At 37.9% G+C, this 26,727-nt stretch overlaps 1 protein-coding gene across 8 annotated transcripts in view; it reads left to right on the forward strand.

Moving 5' to 3' along the window:
• The window catches only part of LOC117400317 (DNA-binding protein SATB1-like), a 53,063-nt gene that overhangs the window by 20,434 nt on the left and 5,902 nt on the right, over window positions 1–26,727 (forward strand). For 4 of the 8 annotated variants that reach the window (XM_034000092.3, XM_034000093.3, XM_059021551.1 and 1 more), the window contains exons 6-12: window positions 2,945–3,056; window positions 3,858–3,935; window positions 10,256–10,707; window positions 16,586–16,798; window positions 19,239–19,295; window positions 19,663–19,818; window positions 23,616–23,681. In XM_034000092.3, coding sequence (XP_033855983.3) covers window positions 2,945–3,056; window positions 3,858–3,935; window positions 10,256–10,707; window positions 16,586–16,798; window positions 19,239–19,295; window positions 19,663–19,818; window positions 23,616–23,681 — 1,134 coding nt within the window. The remainder of the gene's footprint in view (window positions 1–2,944; window positions 3,057–3,857; window positions 3,936–10,255; window positions 10,708–16,585; window positions 16,799–19,238; window positions 19,296–19,662; window positions 19,819–23,615; window positions 23,682–26,727) is intronic. The other 4 variants (XM_059021567.1, XM_059021550.1, XM_059021559.1 and 1 more) reach the window with 3 other exon arrangements.

The following is a 26,727-nucleotide window of genomic DNA, read 5'->3' on the forward strand; positions in this document are numbered from 1 at the left end:
ACTTAATATTTGCATGGCAAGAATTTCCCTGTGGATTTGACTGCCTTGCAGAGTTCACACCCGATGGATGCAAACATAAAATGTTACACTACTGGCCGAACCAGTCTCTACACATTATTCCCATAATATCATAGTGAAGCTCATTCAACAGCAGGTGAGCTGGTGGGCTTTTTATGCTTTGTGGGTGACTAGAAAGGGAAGGGAATAACATAAAGGAAAGACCATGTATGACTAGCAAAGAATGATTGACAACTATTTGTAAGATTAGTGATTGCCTGGCATTCACTGCAGCAATCCCCAGGAGAGAGGTTAACAAACTGAAATTCATTGATGGAATCATCCTGAATTTCATCACATCTTGAAAGTGGGTCTGAGCCACTGCCTTATTCAGAAGTCATGTAGTAAGCTGATGCTTTCAGATCAAGAGTCCAGGAACTGTAATCTCACTTTGTGTATGGCCATAACCACTTTGCTTATCATAATGGGGAGGGGGTTGTATGAATTGACACTGAGCAATGTTTTTGTTTATTCATTTTTATTTTATTTATTTATGTATGTATCTATGTATGTATGTATGTATTGTGTCCCCTTTTTACATTTGTTTCATTGATGCATGTTGACTCTTATTTGACTGGGCTGTCTTGCTCATCACTTGTCTCCAAAGAGATCTCGCTCACCCCCTTTGAGACTGGCAACAAATAACCCCACCCACCCCCACTCCTGGCCCCCGAAAGAGCAGATGTTTAGTTGAGGAGCAGCAAATTGCCATCAAAACTGTCTTTGGCTTGCTTTCTGGAGCTGATAGAAACAGAAGTGCTGGGTTGGTTAAGTTGCAGCCTATTGGCGTCAATAGTGTGGAAAGGTTAAAATTTGGATTTGCAGCATTTGTTTTGTTAAGGGGCATACTGGGAGCTGAATAGAGAAATATCTGGAGATCTATTAGACATGTGTAGACCTGTTTATTTAAAAATATATATATATATATCTGCAAACCTCACCCGTTACGGGAAAGTAAGAGATGGTTTAGTCTGATAATGTGTTCTGTCTCTTCCTGGGCATTGTGATAAGGTTGCTGATAATAGTCAGTTAAAGAAGCCGTGCACTGTTCAGTACCTGTTGATTTAAATATTGAGGCAATACTAACAATTGCATTTTTTTGCTGGGAAGACAAGGCACTAGTATAGTAATCCAGCCGAGACGGTATGATGATGTATTGCATGGGAAGTGTGATTAATGAAATGCATTTATTAAAACATCTGTGTCAAGACACTGGTACAGCATACTGGAGTCTTAAGCAGACCCTGCTGAGATTCATGACATCAATATTTTAACGATAATAATGGTAATGATGAATGCAGATTGTTCTACACTGCAGTTTGAACATCTTTAAAATATTATTTTGTTATAATGTCATTTACTGCTTCAGTAAATCCAGTGTTAAATGCCTCAAAGCTTAGTGCCAGCTTTATTTATTTATTTATTTATTTATTTTTAGAAAAGTCCAGCGCTTTGATGTATAAGACATTGTTCCTACTGGATTATATACCATTATGAAAAAAAAAAGAATTATATAAAATGTTTAGATTTGGCTCAGGATGTGTTTGGTCTGTGCCTTTTGTAGATGAGAAAACATCTGACCATCTTCTAGATGTATTATTTTAAAGTCTGCTTGGTTTAATCTAAAATAAACACAAAAACAAAGTTATATTACATCTCTAAATAATTAAACGGGCGGAGGGGAGGGGGGGGTAGTGGAGTATGACATCTCTCTTTGGTGCTAAAAGTGCATGTTTAGAATTTCAATACTTTTATTTGATTTGGTCAAATGTATCTCTTTCATTTCAATATGTATTTAAATATGCCCAGCATTTCCCAAACCAGACGTTTACAAGCAAAAAAAATGGAGTGATGAACCAGTGAAAAGTTGTTTATGAAAATTCACTGTATTTTGCTATCTCCAGTTTCCTTGTATATTAATGTACAGTCAAAGAGTACAATGCATTCAAGTTCTATCATAACCTAACTAAGTACAAACAGTATCCTACCTTTTCAGTTTGCAAGGGAACATTGCTTATGTGAATAAATAATTTATAAATAAAATGACAGCTAAGCTTCGTGCACTTCACTTAACAGTTATTGCATATGATTTTTATAGAAACCCAGAGGACTAATAATGCTTTAATGTTCAGATTGTATACTAATAGTATGGGAGTGTACCTGTAATTTGAAAGCAGATGGTTTTGTCTTTTTGAATATTTATAACAGTCAAAACAAGCTCTCTGCTACTCACCCTCAGGCCTGTAAGGTGTTAGTAATGGCTTCAGTTTAATAAAAATACATCTCTTGTTTGTGCTTTTTTTAAAAAATTTTTTTAAAAAAATTAGATAGCTCCTACTTTTATCTCCATTCCTTACCTTTTATATGAAAGGTGCATTATCATATGTGCCTGGTAATTAAGCAAGTAGTGTGGGCCATTCATTGTGTCACTTGAACATTTCTCATGGGCATGGCTTGTGTTTTTTTTGGGTTTTTTTAAACAGAATGAAGCAGAAGGTGGAAAACAGACAGCTGCCTGTTTTTAATATTTGTTTCCAGAGGCCAAACTTTTTAATAACACTGATTTTCATTCACATTATTATTTAAGTAAGCACTACTAGTTTAGTATAGTGTTGCAATCCTATTAAAAAAAAAAAGTCCTTTATGCTTCATCAGGCTTGGTGGCATTTGTAGAAATGGGACATTTTGTATATAAAAAGTTGCCGGACAGGCATGTGGCACTTGTAGTGAAATATGTATTGTTAGCAGTTTCCAAATCAAAAAGCTGTTTAATAGTCTCAGGGTGCATGCTAGTGTACTTTAACTGAATGTTTTACAGCATTGCAGTTGTTATGAATTGATGGAACGAGACGTCTTTCTTGTACCAACGCTCTCTTCTTTATTGCAGAGTATGATTTCTTCCATTGTGAACAGCACTTACTATGCAAATGTCTCGGCAGCAAAATGTCACGAATTCGGGAGATGGTATAAACATTTCAAGAAAACAAAAGATATGATGGGTAAGCAAAAAAATGAAATTGAATATATATATATTAGATAGATATGTTGTGCTGGTAATCATGCCATCATACCTTGAGTTGTCATCTGTTACCGTTAATTTGCTGCTATTATTATTATTTTTTTTTATTATTATTATTTTTTTGTAATGAGGTCATTTTAAATGTAGTGTCCGCAGTAAAATCAGATGAATGATTTAGATGTCATGTCAGCTAGAAGTAATGAGATTGGAGTAATATGGTTTTTGGAGGGAAAGATAGCATCCCTATTTTAGCAAATATGTAGCAAAACCATGTTTATTCTTTACACAAGTAACCATGACAACAAAGCATCCATTACGCTTATTTTTAAACCTTGTTATAAACAAAGCGTAATGGACGCAGAAAAAGAATACTCCATTAGAACTGCTTAACCAAAGCTCTTCTGTACCTCAGCTGTCGTTTGGTCAAACGATTGGGTAGGATCTTGTTTTGAAACATTTCTTTTTTTCATATCTTTTTTTGCTCAAGTAGAGACATTAAAATATGTAGCTAACTTGCTTATTTCACATACTGTCGGTACACATTTTTATGCAGTGTTTCTAACAAACTGGGTCATTTTCTTTGTCTTAACCATACTTGAAGTAGATTCAGTATAACTAATATTTGTAATATTAAGTGTATTATTATTTTTTTTTTTCAATTTGTGTCTTGGGGCTGTTACTGTAGGTTTAGTTCTCATTAGTGGCATGTAATAATATTCGATATATTAAAAAGCATAGTTAATTTTTTTAATTTATTTTTTTTGCCTGTGTATCTGCACAGTAACGTGCCAGCCCTCCCAGTTGGAAGGATACCTGGAGACATGCATTCTCCAAGACAGCCCGAGAGCCACTGCAATAGGTAGGTGAGAAAATAGAAACCACAACTGGGGACCCCTGTTGGCTGCCCAGTGTGTGTGTGTGTGTGTGTGTGTGTGTGTGTGTGTGTGAGTGACCCTTCAGGAGGACGGCGAGGAATTAGACTGAATAAAAGCAGCCCTATTACAGTCAATGGAGACCTCATAGGTGGTGAGATCATATGGGTTCACTGTGAGGCGGTACTGGCATGCCTCCAAAGGGGAGTGTTTACAGCTGTGATTCTTTACTTTGTGTTTACATGGGCAATCCAATGTTGAAGGTTAGGTTAGGGAGGTGGTTTCTTGGGAGGAGTACTGTAGTGTCATAACCAATACGAACTCGTGCCTCTTCCAGTCCTGAGAAACTAGACTCCCTGTTGCTAGAAGTGTGCATGGCTCTGTCCCTATGTGGGGTGAATAAAACACTTCATGCCTTCCTTACGTATTTCCTATATACTTAAGTGCTAGTTCAAGGCAGGGAGGGTCAACCCCATGCACGCTATAGTATTTAAAAGGATAAGCGTCATAGCTCTATTGGATACAGTAGAGCTGCAAGCATTAAAATACTACTCGGGTAGCTTTATGCTATCTGGATGTCAAAACGAACCCAGTCTTGACATAATAAAATGAAGAGAGTCATTATGAAGGTTGAATGCCCACTTGCCAAAGTGAACTATTAATTCTAGTGTCCTAGAATTATGGTGATTGGTTCGTGTTAGAATCCCAATTTATAAAACAAACCTAAGATGACAAGTAGTGACGGTATAATACAAATTTGTCTTCAATGCGAGTTACTGCATATTTGGAGCTAGAGCCAGAGTTTCATGAGTACAAGTTCACACAAGTTTCCAAATGATAGTTAATAAGTAATATTTAATTAGGTAAAACAATTATATTAAGTAGACCTACCAATTATATATCCGATTTGATTTAATAAGCTCACCTATTATTTAACAGTGCAATTGCTGCTGAATAGTTCAAACTCAAAGTTCAAAACAAAAATGTAATTAGTTTGGTCATTTCTACGTTGGTGATACTTGGGTAACTTTCTTCTACCGGCTATATTTAGAAGTTCCTGAATGTCATGTTGGCACTCACCTACCTAGTTTTAGATTTAAGTGCCAGGGTCAAATTTTAAGTTCCAGTACTGTTTTAAATTGTCATTGCCCTAGTATATGTCTAAGCATTTTTCGCTGCTCATGTGATACCGATGTGGACATTATAAATGTTATCATTTCAACTGCCAAGTGAGGAACCAAAGAGGTTGCTACAGACTGGTTTGCTGTGCATAAGGCATGAAGTATGCAGCTTTGCTTTTTTATATATATATATATATATATATATATATATATATATATATATATATATATATATATATATATATATATATATATATATATATATATATAATATATATATATATATAGTACTGTGCAAAAGTTTTAGGCAGGTGTGAAAAAATGCTGTAAAGTAAGAATGCTTTCAAAAATAGACATGTTAATAGTTTATATTTATCAATTAACAAAATGCAAAGTGAGTGAACAGAAGAAAAATCTACATCAAAGCAATATTTGGTGTGACCACCCTTTGCCTTCAAAACAGCATCAATTCTTCTAGGTACACTTGCATACAGTTTTTGAAGGAACTCGGCAGGTAGGTTGGCCCAAACATCTTGGTGAACTAACCACAGTTCTTCTGTGGATTTAGGCAGCCTCAGTTGCTTCTCTCTCTTCATGTAATCCCAGACAGACTCGATGATGTTGAGATCAGGGCTCTGTGGGGGCCATACCATCACTTCCAGGACTCCTTGTTCTTCTTTACCCTGAAGATAGTTCTTATTGACTTTCGCTGTATGTTTGGGGTCGTTGTCATGCTGCAGAATAAATTTGGGGCCAATCAGATGCCTCCCTGATGGTATTGCATGATGGATAAGTATCTGCCCTTACTTCTCAGCATTGAGGAGACCATTAATTCTGACCAAATCCCCAACTCCATTTGCAGAAATGCAGCCCCAAACTTGCAAGGAACCTCCACCATGCTTCACTGTTGCCTGCAGACACTCATTCGTGTACCGCTCTCCAGCCCTTCGGTGAACAAACTGCCTTCTGCTACAGCCAAATATTTCAAATTTTGACTCATCAGTCCAGAGCACCTGCTGCCATTTTTCTGCACCCCAGTTCCTGTGTTTTCGTGCATAGTTGAGTCGCTTGGCCTAGTTTCCACGTCGGAGGTATGGCTTTTTGGCCGCAAGTCTTCCATGAAGGCCACTTCTGACCAGACTTCTCCGGACAGTAGATGGGTGTACCAGGGTCCCACTGTTTTCTGCCAATTCTGAGCTGATGGCACTGCTGGACATCTACCGATTGCGAAGGGAAGTAAGCATGTTGTGTCTTTCATCTGCTGCAGTAAGTTTCCTTGGCCGACCACTGCATTTACGGTCCTCAACGTTGCCCGTTTCTTTGTGCTTCAAAAGAGCTTGGACAGCACATCTGGAAACCCCTGTCTGCCTTGAAATTTCTGCCTGGGAGAGACCTTGCTGATGCAGTATAACTACCTTGTGTCTTGTTGCTGTGCTCAGTCTTGCCATGGTGTATGACTTTTGACAGTAAACTGTCTTCAGCAACCTCACCTTGGTAGCTGAGTTTGGCTGTTCCTCACCCAGTTTTATTCCTCCTACACAGCTGTTTCTGTTTCAGTTAATGATTGTGTTTCAACCTACATATTCAATTGATGATCATTAACACCTGTTTGGTATAATTGTTTAATCATACACCTGACTATATGCCTACAAAAACCCTGACTTTGTGCAAGTGTACCTAGAAGAATTGATGCTGTTTTGAAGGCAAAGGGTGGTCACACCAAATATGGATTTGATTTAGATTTTTCTTCTGTTCACTCACTTTGCATTTAGTTAATTGATAAATATAATCTATTAACATGTCTATTTTTGAAAGCATTCTTACTTTACAGCATTTTTTCACACCTGCCTAAAACTTTTGCACATTACTGTGTATGTATGTGTGTATATATATATATATATATATATATTATATGTGTGTGTGTGTGTAATTATATATATATATATATATATATATATATATACAGTGCCTTGCAAAAGTATTCAGACCCCTGACCAATTCTCTCATATTACTGAATTACAAATGGTACATTGAAATTTCGTTCTGTTTGATATTTTATTTTAAAACACTGAAACTCAAAATCAATTATTGTAAGGTGTCATTGGTTTTATGTTGGGAAATATTTTTAAGACAAATAAAAAACTGAAATATCTTGCTTGCATAAGTATTCAACCCCTGTGCTGTGGAAGCTCCCAGTTTACACCGATGAAAGAAATTGCCCTAACGAGGACACAGTTACCTTACCATTGGCCTCCACCTGTGAACCATTAAAGTTGCTGTCACATTTTCTGGATAAAAACCCCACTGTGGAAGGATCATTGGTCAGGCTGTGAATCTGAAGGAAAATTAAGACCAAAGAGCATTCTACAGAAGTTAGAGATAAAGTAATACAAATGCATAGATTAGGGAAAGGGTACAAAATAATATCCAAGTGTTTGGATATCCCAGTGAGCACAGTTGGATCAATAACCAGGAAGTGGAAGCTGCATCACACCACCCAGGCACTGCCAAGAAAAGGCCGTCCATCAAAACTCAGCGCTCAAACAAGGAGACTTGTGAGAGAAGCTACAGAGAGGCCAACAATCACTTTGAAGGAGCTACAGAGTTCAGTGGCTGGGAGTGGAGTAATGGTGCACCAGTCAACCATCAAGTGCTCTGCATTACACTGGCCTGTATGGGAGGGTGGCAAGAAAGAAGCTGTTACTCAAAAAGTACCATCTGAAAGCACGTCTGGAGTTTGCCAGAAAGCATGAGAGTGACCCAGCTGCGATGTGGGAAAAGGTTTTGTGGTCAAATGAGACCAAGATAGAGCTTTTTGGCCAAAACTCAAAGCGCTATGTGTGGCGCAAACCTAACACTGCCCGTGCCTCAAGACACACCATCCCTACAGTGAAGTATGGTGGTGGCAGCATCATGCTGTGGGGATGCTTCTCATCAGCAGGGACTGGGCATCTTGTTAAAATTGAAGGAAGAATGGATGGAGCAAAATACAGGGAAATACTGCAAGAGAACCTGCTTCAGTCCACTAAAAAACTGAAGCTTGGGAGGAAATTCACCTTTCAGCAGGACAATGATCCCAAGCACAAGGCCAAAGCAACATTGGAGTGGCTCAAGAACAAAAAGGTGAATGTCCTACAGTGGCCCAGTCAAAGTCCTGATCTCAATCCCATTGAGAATCTGTGGCATTATTTGAAAATTGCGGTCCACAAGCGTTGTCCAACCAACCTGAACAACCTGGAGCAAATCTGCCAAGAAGAATGGGACAAAATCACTCCGACACTGTGTGCAAAGCTGGTACATACTTACCCCAAAAGACTTAAAGCTGTTATTGCAGTGAAAGGTGGCTCTACCAAATATTAATGTGTGGGGGTTGAATACTTATGCAAGCAAGATATTTCAGTTTTTTATTTTTCTTAAAAATATTTCTCAACATAAAACCAATGTCACCTTACAATAATTGATTTTGAGTTTCCGTGTTTTAAAATAAAATATCAAACAGAACGAAATTTCAATGTACCATTTGTAATTCAGTAATATGAGAGAATTGGTCCGGGGTCTGAATACTTTTGCAAGGCACTGTGTGTGTGTGTGTGTGTGTGTGTGTGTGTGTGTGTGTGTGTATATATATATATATATATATATATATATATATATATATATATATATATATATATATATATATATATATATATATAAAGGTGACCATATGGCTCAGTGTTCAGCAGGACAGTTTCGGCCTGTTCAGGTTTTTCAACTCGCGCTTTACCTGTCTCAGGTACCATTCTTACCTTTTAAGAGAAGCAGGACTACGCTTACCAGAATACATTGGGTTGTGAGTTGAAAAACCTGAACTGTCCCACTGACACAGCCATATGGTCACCTTTTATTTTTATTTATTTATTTATATATATAATATAAAAATATGCCAAGCTGAGCCCCACTTTTATAATGTTATTCCATGTTTGTTTTTTGTTTTGTATTTAAAGAAATAGAAAACACACATTCTTGGATTAGTTTAGAAGTTACTGCTTTTTCCTGCAGGACTTTTATAGAAATAAGAGATTTCTTGTTTGATCATTTAAGCAACAGAAACTGACAACTTCTGACAATCTATAAATCAAATCCCCAGTGAAATGTCTATTAGATTTTCAATTCTGAATATAAAAATATCTATGGCACAGTAACAGTACTGTAAGCAGAAATAGGTGGGATTCTTCATGCATCACTTCTTCTGTCCAATTTAATATGCAAGGTATAATCTTTTCTTCAATACGTTTATTTCGAACACTATTTATTAGGAGTGTGCCTGTACTCGTATATTTAAAGTAATTAACTTTAAGAAATTGGAAGTTGTTAGGTATTAATCAAATGGAATAAAATGTGTTTATTACTCTGCACAAAACAATGCAGTTCCTCAGTTTCCCTTGTTTGCACGGTTAGTTAGTATCCCTCAATAACAATCTGACAGTGTTATTTAATATAGAACTTGTCAATCAAACTTACTAAAACTCATTTATAGTTAAGCGATTTTTTATATGTATTCACTTTCTTTTTATACTTCTGATTTGAAATCATTTATTTTACTGTTCTTAGAAATGTGATCTCTGCAGTGAATTGTGGGATTGTAGTCCTAGGCAAGATGTAATCTCTGATTAAACTTGACAAAGAAATACATCTCCCAGTCTCCACAGCTGCAGCTCTTCATTTAGGTTGAAAGAAAGGTCACATTTACATGGCAAATAAGTTGCATTTGCTAGTTTTGCAACATATTACGGCCTTGGTACGGCAGTAACAATGTCAGCACCCCGGATGAGAAATTTGCTTCCAAACGGCTTTTAAAACACACAATGCAGAAGTTATTGCCATTGATTGGTATGCAATTGCCAAGGTGATGGAAGGTCAATTTTTTTCTTGTTTTGAAATCAACATATGGGTGAATGGATTTATTTAATACCTGTCGACAAAATTCTTAAAGGTAAATGCGAGTATTGGCACACCCCGTAACTACGGAATGATGTGTATATAACTATATACATTTTATATATGGGCATACCTGAGACCCCAGTTATCTTTCACATACATATAACATGGTCTGTAGTGTTGAAACAGTTTAAAATATATAATATATAATTTTTTTTTTGTTAATTTTTTTATAAATACGCATTTCTTTCTTTTCCACCCTGCAGCTGAAATGGAAAGCCTTTCTGATCTTTCTCCGCCCAGTGCTAACCATGTGAATTTCAGCCAGCAGCCAATCCCCGGGAGCACGGCCGAGCAACCTCCTTCCCCAGCCCAGCTTTCTCACGGCGGGCAGCCCCCGGTGCGGGCCCAGTTACCCAGCCTGCACCCTGGACTTGTATCCACGCCAATCAGCCCACAGCTGGTCAACCAGCAGCTCGTCATGGCCCAGCTCCTAAACCAGCAGTATGCAGTGAACAGACTCTTGGCGCAGCAGTCCCTCAGCCAGCAGTACCTAAACCACCCTCCTGTGAGCCGCTCCCTGAACAAACCACTAGAACAGCAAGTCTCCTCCAACAGCGAGGTGTCTTCCGAAGTCTACCAGTGGGTTCGTGACGAGCTGAAGCGGGCAGGGATCTCCCAGGCAGTGTTTGCACGTGTGGCTTTTAACAGAACTCAGGTAAGACCTTGAACTTGTTCTTTCTTTTTTAATGCTTTTGTTATTCTCTTACAAAGGTGCATGGCGGCTAAGCACAGCGGTTCCCAGCTCCAGTGTTTTGGGACCACTGTCAGTCTGGGGTATATTGCTTTTAATTAGAACTTCAATATCTTGAACTTTTCAACCAGTGAAAGGTTTGTGGACATGGCACAAGTTCTGGAGACTGATGGGATCCTAACTACAGCTATAGCCAAAAGCATCACCCTGTACAATTAACACATTTTGCTTCACAAAATCATGAAACGTGCTGAATAATGTTACGTTGGCATTTGTGACGTTCCGAAATGTAACATGAAATACTATACTACAATTTTGGCTTCTGGTAGACACTTTACAATATATTTTTGTAGTTTCTTTGATTACATGTTCAATAAAAGATCTAAATTATGTTCATTTTGTTTTTATATGATGTCTCGATCCTAAAATTCTAGGTGATGCAAAACGTTTGGCCATAGCTGTACACTCTGTCTGGTGGTTGGAAGGGAAAACTAATGCTTAATCTTCATATCCTTCATTGGTTCCACGTGATGTTAATGTAGGTAATGGCGGCCGTCTTTTTCGGAGTACTGACACTTGATTGGCTGAGTCTTTGGAAGCTATATTGGAACCACTTGTTGTGAGCTGCTGTTTTTGCATGCAGTGAACTGCAAGTCATTGTGACTTGATTGTTCATGGAAACAAAACCAATCCTGTAGTGTTTCTATCCTTAGCTAGGGGGTATGCAGATGCTGCTGGTAGCATTGCTGTCCCCCGCTGATCATTAAGCCTGACTGTGTACATGTTTAAACGGGACTATGTATCAGAATCTGTGGCTATAAAGTGGTGCCCGTCTGTCTATGCTTACATGCGTAACTATGTGGCCCATGTTTACATATACCTGTATCTCTAGAGAACCTCTTCCATGTGAATGCATGCAAAAAGGGGGAGTTAGGTTCTCACTTTAATCTCAATCTCAAAAAATTGTAATATCAAACAAGTTGAGATTTGTATCTACTTTTTGACGTTTGATTTTATGGGCCTAGAGAGAGAAGCAAAATAAGACAGATTTTGGTTAATGTGGGCTTCGTGGTTTTATTTATTTTTTATTTTTATATAAACAACTAAAGGTAATAATTAGCATATTTTAGAATGTGTCCCTGTTTGCTCTAGAGTATTGAGAAATAATGTGGTGTGTAATCATAGATCAATACTTTTAGTTAATACTGAAAAACCTAGATGTGTTAACTGTGGTAGAGTTGAATGAACTCTTAATACTGCATGTACATACTGCAAGCTGTTTTGCTGGAGATTGTGATCAGATGTGAACTCTATCAAGCCACAGAGTTTCCATCGAATTGGAAAGGGGGGGGGGGGGGGGCACGCTTAGTACATTGTAGATGTTCCGAAGACTGACTGCACCATTCTGAAAATGAATAAACTGAATTCATAAAAATGGGGGAAATAATCCTTTATGGCAAAATTAAAAACCGTCTCTAAACTAGCATTGTGTATGAAAGAAAGGATACACATTAGTCATGGATTTGGAACTTCCTTCACAATAAAGGATGTGTACATTCACAGTCATTTAAGCCTTATGATACAAGTCCATAGCTTTTAACAGAATACAGGCCCAGACCAAAAAAATAAAAGTTGATGGCAAATTTAGATCCCCTTTATATTATTTTTCTCAACCTGAGTTGATTTATTTATTCATTATGGCCTTGAGTTAACCAGCTGTGTTGTTGTTGTTGTTACAATGAATTATTAAAACAGTCCATCTTTAATTTCTTAAGATTGACTGCCATGATGACTTTGTTTGTCGTCAGGTGAGAATGCCTCTGCTCCAGTACACCTGGCAAACATCCGGGCTGGTAGGTGGGGCCTGGTCACGGACCACCACTAAAACATGTGATCTCAGTTTATGGCAAGAAAGAGAACGTCTAAAGATGTGATGCATATTTTTTGGGAGGTTGCACAAACCACGTTTCTTTGCAGGAGCTTTGAAGTTGTGAGGCTGATAAAAAATCTATTTGAATCAGTGATTTCGTTCAAAGAGGAGATAAGTGGAGACCCAACAGGCGATATTTTTGTGCAAATTGGCCGCTTCTTTAATTTATCTACAGTTTAAAGAATTCATATTGAGCTTTTGAAATCTCTGATAATATTTATTGTACATTTTTGTGCAACATTCTAATGAATGTTGCTTGTAATGACTTGTAAAGTGGTCCTTGTGTTGTTGTTTTATATATATATATATATATATATATATATATATATATATATATATATAAATATAAAGACCTGGCAATCTCCCGGTCAAGTATTGTGTGTTGGGTTTCACAGTGTACATATTGGTTCAGACCATACAGTGAAGGAAACTAGAAATGATCGTGTCTTTTGTATTAGTACCCTTGAGGCTTATCGGGGTTAGTGATTAACCCAGGGCTTCCCAACCCCGCTGTCTTCTGGTTTTCATTCCAACTGAGTTCTCAATTACTTAACTAAACCCTTAATTAAACTATTAATTTGCTTAATTAGACCTTTTTACTTGTTTTCAGCTCTTAAACAGCTGCAGATTTCAAGTTTGCTGTAACATTTTATAATAACTTATGTTTATGTTTTATAATAATAACTCTGTAAATGCCTGTTTTTTTTTTTTTTTTTGTATCTCCAGATTATTGGTTTGGAGCTATAAAAAAATTAAATGGATTAGTAATATCAGAACCCTTTCCTACTTTTTTAAATTTTGTCTTTTATCGGGGAGCAGCCTTTTAATGACCACTTCCAACAGTGAATCAATCCCCAATTAGGGCTTAACATAGCAAGCCGCAGATGCAGTTACCAATGACACTTTGCTTCTGCAGCTAGGCCTGATGGAAATGTGTGTGGTAGCAAAACTCTGTGTGTACTTTTGATTATTTTGTGTTGCTTTTTGTTTTGTTTTGTTTTGTTTAAAAAAAACAGGAAACCTTTCCACCAGTTGAGGTGGAAATGTTGTACAGAAATAAAACTTATCTATTACAAATGTTTTCTTTTTCATAATGACCACATTATAACTATATTGCCTCCCATTTAAACCTATTGGGGTTCTGTTTTAATTCCAATAAATGGCACAAACATTCTTATATCCTATTAACCTGTGACAGCATCAGTGAAATTAGGAGAGCTGTGTTTCAACTATGAAAAGACATAGTTTTTTGCCGTTGACATTCTTAAATTGATTTAATACCTAAATCGAATTGTATTTAGTTTTGCAGCTGGAAAGCACTGAGGGGGGTGAAAGCCTTGTCATTGAGATTGTCCTGTATCTCTGTGCAGTATTACAGCCATGCCTGCTGTTTAACACGTGTGTACTCCCAGATGCCAGCCCTATTAACCTGAACCTTACTGGCATTACAAAAAAAAGAAGATAACCTGCAAAGGCAAACCCTTCCTGTTCGAAAGAAATCAACACATTTTGGTGGGACTGCCAAGACTACCAGTATTTGTCTCATGATTTAAAACATTAAAAACTATGTGGAAAAATCTTGGTTAAATATAAATTCAATTAGTTGTCCCTTAAGAGTATTGCCACAAATGCTGTTTTGGAAGGTGATTTATTTTTCTAATAAGTTAAAGTGTGTGTGTGTGTGTGTGTGTGTGTGTGTGTGTGTGTGTGTGTGTGTATATATATATATATATATATATATATATATATATATATATATATATATATATATATATATAAAATATACACATACACATACACATACATATGTCGCCTCCAAAATTATTGGCACCCTTGATAAAGATGAGCAAAAAAGACTGTATAAAATAAATAGTACCAGTACTGAGCTATATTGTAATTTTCCAACATGTGGAATATATTTGACTTTATTAATGATTCAGTGGAATCAACCAAAATTACACATTTCTCAAATTATAAATTTATTTCCAAAAAAAATGAAGTGTCACAATTATTGGCACCCTTGTTTTCAGTACGTTGTGCACCCTCCCTTTGCAAGGATAATGGCACTGAGTCTTTTTCTATAATGTTTAATGAGATTGGTGAACACATTGGGAGGGATCTTAGACCATTCCTCCATACAGAATCTTTCCAGATCCTTGATATCCTTCGGTCTGCGCTTATGGACTGCCCTCTTCAATTAAAACCACAGGTTTTCAGTGGGGTTCAAGTCCAGAGACTGAGATGGCCATTGCAAAATGTTGATTTTGTGGTCAATTAACCATTTCTTTGTGGATTTTGATGTGTGCTTGGGGTCATTGTCTTGCTGGAAGATCCACTTGCGGCCAAGTTTCAGCCTCCTGGCAGAGGCAACCAGGTTTTTGGCTAAAATGTGGAAGCAAAACAGCCCAATAACATCAAAGATCCACCACCATATTTTACAGTAGGTCTGAGGTTCTTTTCTGCACACGCATCCTTCTTTTGATGCCAAACCCACCGCTGGTGTGCGTGGCCAAAGAGCTCTATTTTCGTCTCATCTGACCATAGCACCCGGTTCCATTCGAAGTGCCAATGCCGTTTAGCAAACTCCAGGCGCTTACGTTTGTTGGTTGCTCTCAATAAAGGCGCTTTTTTCTGGCAACCCTTTCAAATAGCCTATTGGCATGGAGGTGGCGTCTAATTGTAGATTTGGAGATTTGGTGACCCCAAGATGCAACCAAGTTCTGTAATTCTCCAACTGTGGCCCTTGGATTTCCCTTTGCCTCCCGAACCATCTGCCTCGCTGTGCGTGGGGGCAAGATACATTTGCATCCTCTACCAGGCAAGTTTACCACTGTTCCAGTGGTTTTGAACGTCTTAATTATTGCCCTAATAGTGGTAAGTGGTATATTTCGTTTTTTAACTATTGTTTTGTACCCATTGCCTGATTTATGAAGGTCAACAACCATTTGTCTCTTTTCATTTGTGAGTTCTTTGCCTTTCCCCATGGTGATGGATGGCAAATGGATTTCATATGCGTGTTACCTCAGTTTTATAACCCAGTGAAACAGGAAGCCATGGAAGGCCACAATACAGTTCCTTAAGACTGAGATGAACTTAAAGAAGAAGAATGTTAATGCAGATTTAATTTTGTTTGATTTTAATTATAAGAATCTTTAGGGGTTGCCAAGAATTGTGACACTTATCTTTTTGAGAGAATCTTTTATTACTTGTTAATAAACTTTTTCTCTGAGCAATTGTATTTGAATAAAAGAATATGGTTTTCCCATATATTTGAGCATAAAATATAGCTCATTACCTGTGTATTTTATGCAGACTTTTTCGCTCCTTTATCAAGGGTGCCAATAATTTGAGGTGTGTGTGTGTAATACATATATATATATATATATAATATTAAATACTGTACAACACAAGTGATTCCTAGCTAGTTGTGTTTGCCAAAAGAGTATAGCCGCCAGTACCTACCAACAAAACAAGTGAGGCATGAGCTATCAAAGAATCGTTTTAACTCTGAGCTCTGTCTATTCATGATGAAAAGTGCAAACTCCAGTGTAACACTTTTCTCAGTGTTCCAGAGATGCTATTTAGTATTAGCTTCCTACAATTGTTTGATTGTCAGGATTTCATGGTAGGTTAGGTCCTTAAAAGAAATTATACCAGTTATCCAGATTCAGAATTTCAGAATGTAAGACAAGTTTTATAAAACTAAGGACACAATGCAGGCTTTCTTCCTTGCTACCTAAGTAATTACTAACCTATTCTTCCACAGGACTGACTTCAAATTTGAAATGTAGCGGAAATGAAAGGAGGATGATTAGCGAGTCAGTCTGCTAGTTCATACTGTGGGAAAACAGCGCTGAGGGTTTCTTTTTTTTAATTTTTTTATATATTGACGGCGTATTTATTTCACAAAAGGGCTTGCTCTCAGAAATCCTCCGAAAGGAAGAGGACCCCAAGACTGCCTCTCAGTCTCTGCTGGTCAACCTGAGGGCAATGCAGAACTTCCTGCAGCTGCCAGAGGCAGAACGGGACCGCATCTACCAGGATGAGAGGGAGAGGAGCCTGACTGCCGCCTCAGCCATGGGACCTGCTCCTCTTATAAGCACTCCTCCCAATCGCCCCGTACAGGTAAGCCACAGAAAGGCCTGTGTTTTGGTACAGTGGCAGAAACCAAAAGTAGTCAGTCAATCTTTCGTTGAAGAATGGGGCATATGGGACGAAAGCAAACGTGTCAAGTTTTCAGCCAAATTAGATTAGTGATACAATTTTTATAGCTGCTTCTGCTATTCTCGGTTTCCCTAAGTTTTATTCATCCGAAACCATACTTGGACATTTTAATTTTTTTACATTTAATTGTTGAGAAGTTTGTCATCAACCCCTCCACATTAATATCTGATGACGTTTACTTTAGGCTGTTGAATTTTATAAAGATGTGAAATATCCCCCCCCTCCCCTCAAAAAATACACACCAATTACGTTTTTAATCTGATGATCAGAAAACAGCAATATCTGGCCAGCCAAAGCAGAAAGTGTTTTCTTTTAATAGAATTCACATTCACTAAGTGGAGTCCTCTTTCTTTCTGTCCATGGCTGCTCCACACGGTAATCTCGGTGGGATCTTCAGAACGGCACGCTAGTAATTCAGCTCGACCGGGTTTCAAACATGTGGCATCTGGGTGTGCACAGTTCTGGCTTTGATTGCTCTTAACATGCCAGATTTTCTGAATGTCAGGGTTTATTATATCATTATGTATTGCCAGTAGTGTGACGTACCATAGTCCTCAAAGCTAATGGCTGTCTGTCATCCTGTCTCAATCAAACTGTTACAGTTACATAGCCTTCTTGTTTCCCCCTCCGTGCATCTGCTGTAAAACTGGGAACAAATGGAACTCCACTGAGCTATATGTCTTCAATTAAGCAATTTTGGTTGCAGTCCTTTAAAATACATTGAGCCAGTCACATTTTCACTAGTTGTGCCTCCAAAGTTTAAAAGAAAGAAAAGAAAAAAAACAGTAAATAAAGATTTTTTTTTTGTGCATGATGAGAGAGGCATTGCTACAAATGAATTTGCTCTCATCTTCTGTTTTTTTTTTTTTTTTTTTTTTTAAAGTATCTTTTTGATTTGTTTTATTTTGTGTGTTTTGCTTTTGTTTTATATCCCTTTTGTTCCCTGTGACTCTGTGCCTGGAAACACCAGACGGATGATGAGAAGGGTTGTCTTGTAGAGGGGACTTGTCTAATGCAGCTGCACTAGCTGACTTAATTATGGGCAGAGAGACAGAAAATATTTAACTAGCTCCTCTCACGGTCTCGCCAAACTAAAACGCTGCTGTGTTTGTGAAGGAAGCATCACCAAGCACCTTGATATTGAGCTGCTGAACCCAAGAAAGTCTGTTTTTAAATCTTTATCCCATCACCTTCTGCCCCAGCACATCTCAATAAGCTGGGCCCCTTCAAACAAAGGCAATAAGTGTATATGTGTTTGATCCAACCATACCAGCTTCTTGTACCGTCAGGAGCTCAAACACGGAGTATGCTCGCTTTGAGCAGCCAAGGCCCTTTGTGGTTTTATAATTGTATTGTGTGGAGGCAGTCCCACCTCCTAGGTTATTATTTTCCAGTGCATCAGACATATACAGATGCAATAGTCTGCCAGCTGATCAACAGTTACTATAGGCCTGCTGTATTAGTATCACATTTCCTCTTGTACAAAGACAATTATTTCGAATTCAAGTAGACTACAGTATAAGGGCTAAGTGAAAGGGAAAACCAGAAGTGTGTGTTTGTTTGTTTGTTTTAGGTATTAAATGTACCAATATCAATAAAAACACTCACAATTTGTGAGTTTGACTTGGAAGTGGGCTAGTACTCCATTTGCAATAATGCATTTGTTTTGCATAATTTTGTCAAGGTCTAAAAGTGTTCTTTTTTATCAATGCTTATTTTTTTATAAGGATGTTTTGTTTTAATTTGCTGTGAGTATTCATGGCTGGGGGTAGAACTGCATTTCTTCTACTTGCTAGCCTGACCGTCATTCTTTTGCTGAAAATACCCTCCCAGTGTTCAGTACGGGCTTAGTATCATACTCCAGAGTATAAAAGCTGCAACTTCTTCACAGGACTTGATTGAAGTTTCGACCTTGTGTTCTCCTGGGCATGATGCTAAGGTCATGTCACAAGTCTTGAGTGTATTACAAGCACAGCTGTAGGTTGGCAAGTACATGAGTTAATCTACCTACGAATTGAGTTAAAACAGCCAAACCAGAAATTGATTCTAACAGTGGGGTTCCAAGTTGCCATGAAAAGCTCTGTTGTAAGATATTCCTTTTTAAAATATATATGCCTTTTTAGTGCAGGCAGATTTGTTTTTCAGCCAGGAATCCAGGGTTAAACGCATGGGCAGTAGGGATCTTTTAAAATAGCTTTTAATGTGGAATATATTTTTCATTTTGGTTGTAGTATTCTGAAGAATCGGTGTAGGTATTTTGTTTTTGTATTACTACTGAGCTGCTTTTACTGAAGAGTGTGTGTAATATGAGTAATCAAATATACATTTTTTTAAATGCCAGCCAAGAAGAGAAGAGTGTAATAATACAAGGCCTGACGATTGGAGTTCTAGGATCCAGGTGGGTGTCTCTTGCATGTGTACAAAAACAAAAACATCAAAAAAATGTATGCATAAGAATAGTTGAAAAGCGTAATTTATATAGAGATAACCCTTGCCAAAAGCTTTCCCTGACAAAAAATAGTAATACATATCAGAGAATATACCAAATGCAAATACTTTTTTTAACCTGTTGTATATATTTTTTTATTGAACTACAAAAAAAGATGTATATTATTTAGTAGCTTTGTAGTGCAGGGCAGAGAAATGTTATAAGTGGTAATGCTTCCTAATCCAATTACTGTATCATTATGGTTTAATTGACAGATTTTGTTAGGTGAAGATTTTCCCAAGTGTATTTCAGTGATCCCTTTATTTTCTTTACCTAGGTGATACCGTCTCCGATCTCCACAGAAAGGAATGGCAAAACAGACAGCTGTGTCTTGAATATTAATTCTTCCATTTATGACGAGATACAACAAGAAATGAAGAGGGCTAAAGTTTCCCAAGCCTTGTTTGCTAAGGTTGCAGCTTCTAAGAGCCAGGTACGTTTGAATATGAGCCAGCAACGTTGATGTTGGTTATTGCTCCTGCTCAGACTCAATTTGAAAAGCACTAACGGAATAAAGTCCTTAAAGGGTGAAGGAAGGTCGTTTTCTTTAATACACAAAGCTTCCTCTAAAGCTGCTATATAACCGTATCAAATCTTTAAAAATAAACGTCTGTGGCAAAGTTATCTAAAATTGCTGCAAAAGGAAGGGTTAGTTATTCAAAATCTTGATTTAATTTTAAAAAGTCCCATGTTTTAAGCATGTACAAGGTTCTCTAGTTGCATAACCTCCAATCGCTGTCAAACCAATCATTTCTACAATGACACGTCTCCTTTTATTGTGGGTTTCAGAGCACCAGAAGCTGTTTAAACATAAAACAAGTGTGTTTACATTAGCATATCTCTTGGTGTGGCATACATCATGGCACTGTGATCTATCCCAGAGAGTGCATCCCAGCTATGAATCATGGCTTGTACGTGTAAAATTACTGTCATTTAAATCCCTAATAATGGAGTTGCTGGAGATTTATTTTTAATTACAGTTTTAATAAAGATTTTGTACTAGAAATTGTCTTTTAAGGCTCTAAACATTGGCAGATCTATATACTGCCACGCTTTAACTCTACATTAACCCTTTACAGTCCATTTATTAAGTGCGCGTAGGGCGCGTCAGGTCCAATTTTATTTTCACACACGCAGTTAATTTTAGACGCGCTGTTTAAAAGTGTTTTTTTTCCACAGTCAAACGGGTTTAAAAGGCCCTGCATATCAACAAAGCACTCACTAGGCATCTCCAGCCCCGCCCCACCCTTTCGTTCACTGTAGCTTTCACATATGCTAAGAAATAAATAATAATAGTCGTACATACCGATCAATCATCTCCTGATCACTCGTTTTATCACCAAACGCCTCAATAATGCGATCCAAGGCATTATTTTATTACTATAACATCTCAAAAAAGCTCTGCAAATGTCTGTGATATTCTCTGAGCGCTGATGCAGTCACAGCCAGCTTGTTTCCTTATGGCCTTCATTATCAGATGCCAGGGGCAAGTATGACTATTCATGAGATACGCCCTTTTTTTTTTTTTTTACCAGCTTGTCTCGGCTGCTGTCGCTCCCACTCGGCCATTGAATGGTTTTCTCGGCTTTTTCCGGAGAAAAAACGACTAGAAACCCATTTTGTGCGTCTTTTTGATGATGACAGGGTCCGACATTGGACCGGATAGGAATAATTGCAATGTCGGACCAGGTCCGACATAGGACTGCAAAGGGTTAATCTAGCTGGGGGTTTGAGGTCCGTAGAAGTTTATCCTTGGACAAAAATAGGAGTAAATCATGTGTTTTTCGTACATTTTTTAAAAAGATTGATGGCATTTTGTAAAGGCCACTTTAACGTGAGCGCATTGTGCTTTCACATCTGCCATGATCTCCCCATTTGTCTCTGGTTTGAATTCAGTGCAAGGTAAGAACAGTGCTAATTATGTAGCTAAAAGGGTGCCTGAGAGATTCATTATCAGAAGCTCCATCTAGTAATAGACTCTGTGGGCAGCTGGGGCACTTCCTAACCCATAAGGGGGCTGACTTGAAACCCTATCAGAAGACAGCATGTGCATATCTAATCTGTATCCAGTACAGGCATTCTCAGTCATGGCACGCAGAACGGAGTTCTGGCATGCTGGGGGAGAGGCTGGCACTTGTGTTCTTGTGCACCATGCATCATTCACAGGGACGGTGTGGGAGAACACTTCTCTTACTGCTGTAGTCCCAGGAGATCACAGTAGACCCGGAACAGTGCACTGAACCTGTGTTGGGCCATATGGTTTCCACTGGGGGCCAGTCATTGTTAGATTAGGTCTCTCTGTACCAAAGTTTATCTATTTCAAGTTCTTTTCACAGTTTGTGTTGTTGACACACTGTAATATATGTGTGTGTGTGTGTGTGTGTGTATGTGAGTCTTTATTGATAATATACCCTTTATATCTGGAATCTACTGACAATTTGATATCAGATCTCAAAACTGAATACAAAATATTGCCAGGTATTGTGGAAGAGCTTTGATAATTTATTGAAGTTATTCCAGATGTGGCAGGTATATTGTGAATAAAGATATTAAATGCATTTTTGACTTTGTGTGGTAGTAGTATCTTTATTTTCCTTCTGTGGAGTTGAGGAATTCATTTTAGCATCTGGTGACTAGGGATCGTGCCGGTTTCAGTGATTACAGGGTAGCTTAGGCTGAAATATTACAGGAAACCTACACAGTTGAAGATCACAAATGAAGTAATATAACATGGATGTTATCTAGAAACATTTCCTTACGGATCATTTGACTGCATTCCAATTAGCTAGATTAATAAAATAACTTGGAGCTGATCAAATTGGCATCAGAGACATACATACATGTTAGGAGAAACCACAATGAGGCCCAGGGCTTTTCACAAATGAAGGGCATTCCCATCAACTTTGTCTTGTTAGAAACCTCTGTCTTAGCGGAGCTCGCTTGATATCGTTTAGAGCAAAGACTTGCTAATATAGGGATTTGGTTTTACTGCAACGTTATTTAAAAAAAAAGTCAGTTGTATTCATTAATACAAATTGTTTTCATGTTCACATGCCCTGGTTCATCCTGAGTGTATCTGATTCCATAAATCAGATCACAGGCAGCCTGCTGTCACATAATGAGGAGCATGGTCCTTATTACCTGTTTGTTGATGCACAGACTCCTTGAAATTGACCATTGCAACACATGCTTTCCCCCTGAAACTAACTGTGATAATTAGCATGGCTCTAATGAGATGGAATGTCACTGATCTTGTGCAGAACTGTGGAGTATCAATGCCACGGATGGGAGCTGTCAAAGTCTGCCATCTGTGAGGGAGCATGGCACGTTAGGATTCCGGGCAGGGAGCATGCTTACCAGAGCCTATTGGGAATTGGGAGCCAGTCTCTCTGCTGCCAAAATAGCCTTTTATATTATATTTTGTTAAAACAATTAACCCTCCTTTTGAACTAGCTCAGATCTGTGTGTCCCGCACAGAGGACAGGTGGAGGTCTTGTATCAAAAATTGTGAAGTAAACAGATGTATTATTGGTTTTATAACAAGGACTGATGGCGCACGACCAGCAAGTAATGCTTAATGTGATGTGCTTTGTGTGTCTAACTTATGCACTCCCTGTATCCATTTACATGGATGGTGAGGTGTGTTTTGTTTTTGTTTGGTTTTTTTTTTATTATAAATTGAAATTTATTTCCTGCATGGAAAGAGTATGAGCATTTAAGCTAAGGCATTAGGAATTCTTTGTCCAAGCATCAGAAAATTACCATGCATGATTCAATGCTGTAAAAGAAAATCCTGAAATTTGAATGCACCAGATCATTTGGAGGGGTTCCAAGGTTATTTATGTACATTTTATAATATGCATTATTGGACTGAAAAGGGAGGTCCTGGTATATTGATCGGATTGATTGATTTTAGTCAAAGAAGCAAGAAATGACACACCCTCACAATGGCTGTAATGCCCTTTTCTGAATTGATGTCATAGATAGTGGAAGAGATCAACAACAGAAGGAAAGGCCAGGTTTCTTTATTCATTGATTTATTAAGCTTGTTGCTTGATTATCAGGTTTCCTGGGAAACAGCAACAAAGAGAATGTGCTGTGTTATTACATGTAAATTTTCTTGAACCAGGGTCCTACACATGTACATTAATGTATCGGTTCATGAGCTCTAACCTCTTTTAAAAAAACAACTCCATTAAAAGGCAGAATTGGTTTCTTTCCCTTTTCCAGAAAAAAACTGACCCCAGACGATACGACCGGTGGTTCTTAGGTTTCCAAAATCTTCAGCAGCAAAACGTCAGTATGATCCTTTTTGCTCCCTGTCCCTATTTGCTTTAATAAAGATTGGGGCCTTGGCTTTACAAGGCAGAAGCGCAAACCCAGCTCTGCTTATCATTCCAAAAAATCTGCTTTGTTACTTTTTGTATTTCCTTCTGTGCTTTTTTTTTTTGTTTTGTATTTCCTTCTGCTCTGGCAGACCACACAGGGCTTGTTCTGAAGAACATTTTCACTAATCTGATCAGGCAGCCAAATACGCCAGGAAAACTGCTTTAATGATCCCACTAATTACCTCAAGTCAATATGAACTGTATTATTAGACTGAGGGAAAATATTCCATTAGGGTATCCCCCTTGAGAGTGCCTCTGCTTTGTGATGTCACTGCCGCTCTCGCCCTCTCGCTTGTAATTTAATGTTATTTACACACGCAGGCACGCACAAGGTCACACCTGCACAACCAGAGCCGGCCGGGGAGCTGGTGGCACTCTGGCTTAATCAGATCTGTCATAATTACCATTCTGCAGGTTTCTGACACACGCTGTGAAATATTTCAATTTAACTGCCGCTACCAGCAGAAACAGATGTAGTGTTAGTGCTGCTGCATTGGAAATATTAGTCCTTGCTGTAAGCCTCTCTCTCTCTCTCTCTCTCTCTCTCTCTCTCTCTCTCTCTCTCTCTCTCTCTCTCTCTCTCTCTCTCTCTCTCTCTCTCTCTCTCTCTCTCTCTCTCTCTCTCTCTCTCTCTCTCTCTCTCTCTCTCTCTCTCTCTCTCTCTCTCTCTCTCTCTCTCTCTCTCTGTGTGTGTGTCAGCTGATGTGCCACAGAAGCTGAAATATCCTGTACATTTCGAATGCACTGGAAGACTGATAATAGTCGATTTAGACAGTTTAACCACAAACGGCTTGTTTATTTGTCAAATGAAAACCACATGTTTGAGAAAAGTGACAGCTTTTTTTTTTTTATTTACTTACCTATTACAAATACCTCATTTACTTCTTGACTTTGGTCTTCTTTCTTCTTCTTACCAATATTGTTTTTAATTCTCAGGTTTTTGTGTCTTTACCGAAATGTCTGTAAGCTGACCATATTACAGGGGTTGTGCACTAGGATTCAAAACCTTGATTGTGACAGCTTCACACGGGTGTCCAGTACATAAGGCAGAATTGGCACTGACATTATTTTAGTACTGACCAATACTGAACAGGGTCAGTTTCTTTAGCACAAAGTATGGAACATATCAAAATCTGTGTGTGTGGAGCATACTTTCCTGTGTATCATACTTTCAATACAGTTTTACATATGTCTAATAAACCCCTTATCCTTTCATTAAAATACTGCTGGCTGTTTGAACACAATAAGATTGCCAGAGAAGTTATCACAATAAACAATACCATATTAATATATGTCACTCTCCCTGTTGAGAAACATATCAATGTATTTCAGTGCAAGAAGCCAAGCTGACTGAACATTCTACAGTATAGTTGTTCACAAGTCTGAAGCTTTAGCTGTCTTCTGTGAGTTCATGGTTATGCCAGTATAACAGTAGGCTTCTTAACCACTGTGTAAAAGAGCCAGGCTTATTTGCACTAGCAGTTCTAGAATCTAAAGGAACATCGCCATGCCTGCACCACTGTGTCTGTCAGCGTATCTCATTTATCACCTACTCCAACACCTAGCCAACGATGCTGAGTAGAATCTGGAAAAGCAGAAAGTAAGTAAACCACAGAACAACTGAAACCAGTTGAAATTATTTGGGAGTTTACAAGCCTCCTCTAAATCTCCCTGTCATGCTACTTTCTGCTTAATTTCATATGTCATTAGCAGTGGTCAAGTGATTTCCTAATTTACTATTTTTTATTAATTTTATATTTGTAATAGTTTTGTTGCTGGACTTCTTGGTATAGAAATGTAGAACCCCTTTTTTATCCATTGTCACGTTTATTAGTCTGGCAAGGGAGCTGAAGTTTTACTAGTCAAGTCAGACTTATGAACTTTCACGAAACCTTCAGCGCCTGTTAATGCTTCTTGATGGGTTTCTTATTTAACCTGCAGACTTCAGTTTCAGTGGTATCATTTATATGTGTGTGGTTGTTATATTACATTGTGTGGGGGAAGTGATCCATTCCGTTTCCTATTTTCATTTAGTACATTTCATGTTGTAAAGGTTAGAAACATATTGCAGGACAAAGAATGAGAAGAAGATCTCTTTTATTCCAGGACATGAAGGGCAGTCCTTATTAAATTAACAAATTGTACGACCAGGGGGAAAAAATATTAGTGTAATATTTCTTATCCACAACTTTAATCAAATAACACTCTTTGAGAAATAGTATATTTTAAGCATTTGCTAAAATCAATACCACTTTACCACAAAAAATGGCCTGGATTATGAAATCTGATGTATTTAAGGCATCAGGTCCCCCTTTTAACCTAGTAAATAATTTTAAAATGCTTTCACATCTCCTTCAGAGGCATTTTGAATTCCAGTGTACCAAGATGTAGAATTGTTTTGAATATTTTTGTAATAGTTTTTTTTATATATTTATCGGCCTACAAACAGTACTTAACTAGAGAACTAAACTGATGGAAGTGAAAATGACAGGATGTCCTGAACAGAAAATGCCACGCATTAACACAAATAACATTGTCCGTATTTTGGGGGGGGTCGTGGATTATTTTTCCCACCATTTGTATTGAACTTGAGTAGCTTTTGGCACTTCTGTCTGCGTGTTAATGGAGAGATTTTAAAAAATGTATGCTACACACCAGAGGAGCTGTACCAGTTGCTCATAGACCCCCTCTGGTATGTAACAGGGCAAGACCTTTATCCTGTATACCAAGAGAGCTACACTGTAGGAATCGGACAAGCCTTGAAGCATCCTTACATTGCCATGTGCTAAAGACAGCACATTGTTATATTGTTAAAAGATAAACGCTACACTAGGCAGAATATCAGGCAGTGTCTCGCATACATGCTAAAAGGATTTTTCCATAGATCAAATGTTGTTTTTTTTTCTTAGCACTAAGTGTGCTTAACCAATAAAATAAATGTGTGGAGTTGTTAT

This window comes from Acipenser ruthenus, chromosome 4, assembly GCF_902713425.1.
Source record: "Acipenser ruthenus chromosome 4, fAciRut3.2 maternal haplotype, whole genome shotgun sequence".
Taxonomy (NCBI): Eukaryota; Metazoa; Chordata; class Actinopteri; order Acipenseriformes; family Acipenseridae; genus Acipenser; species Acipenser ruthenus.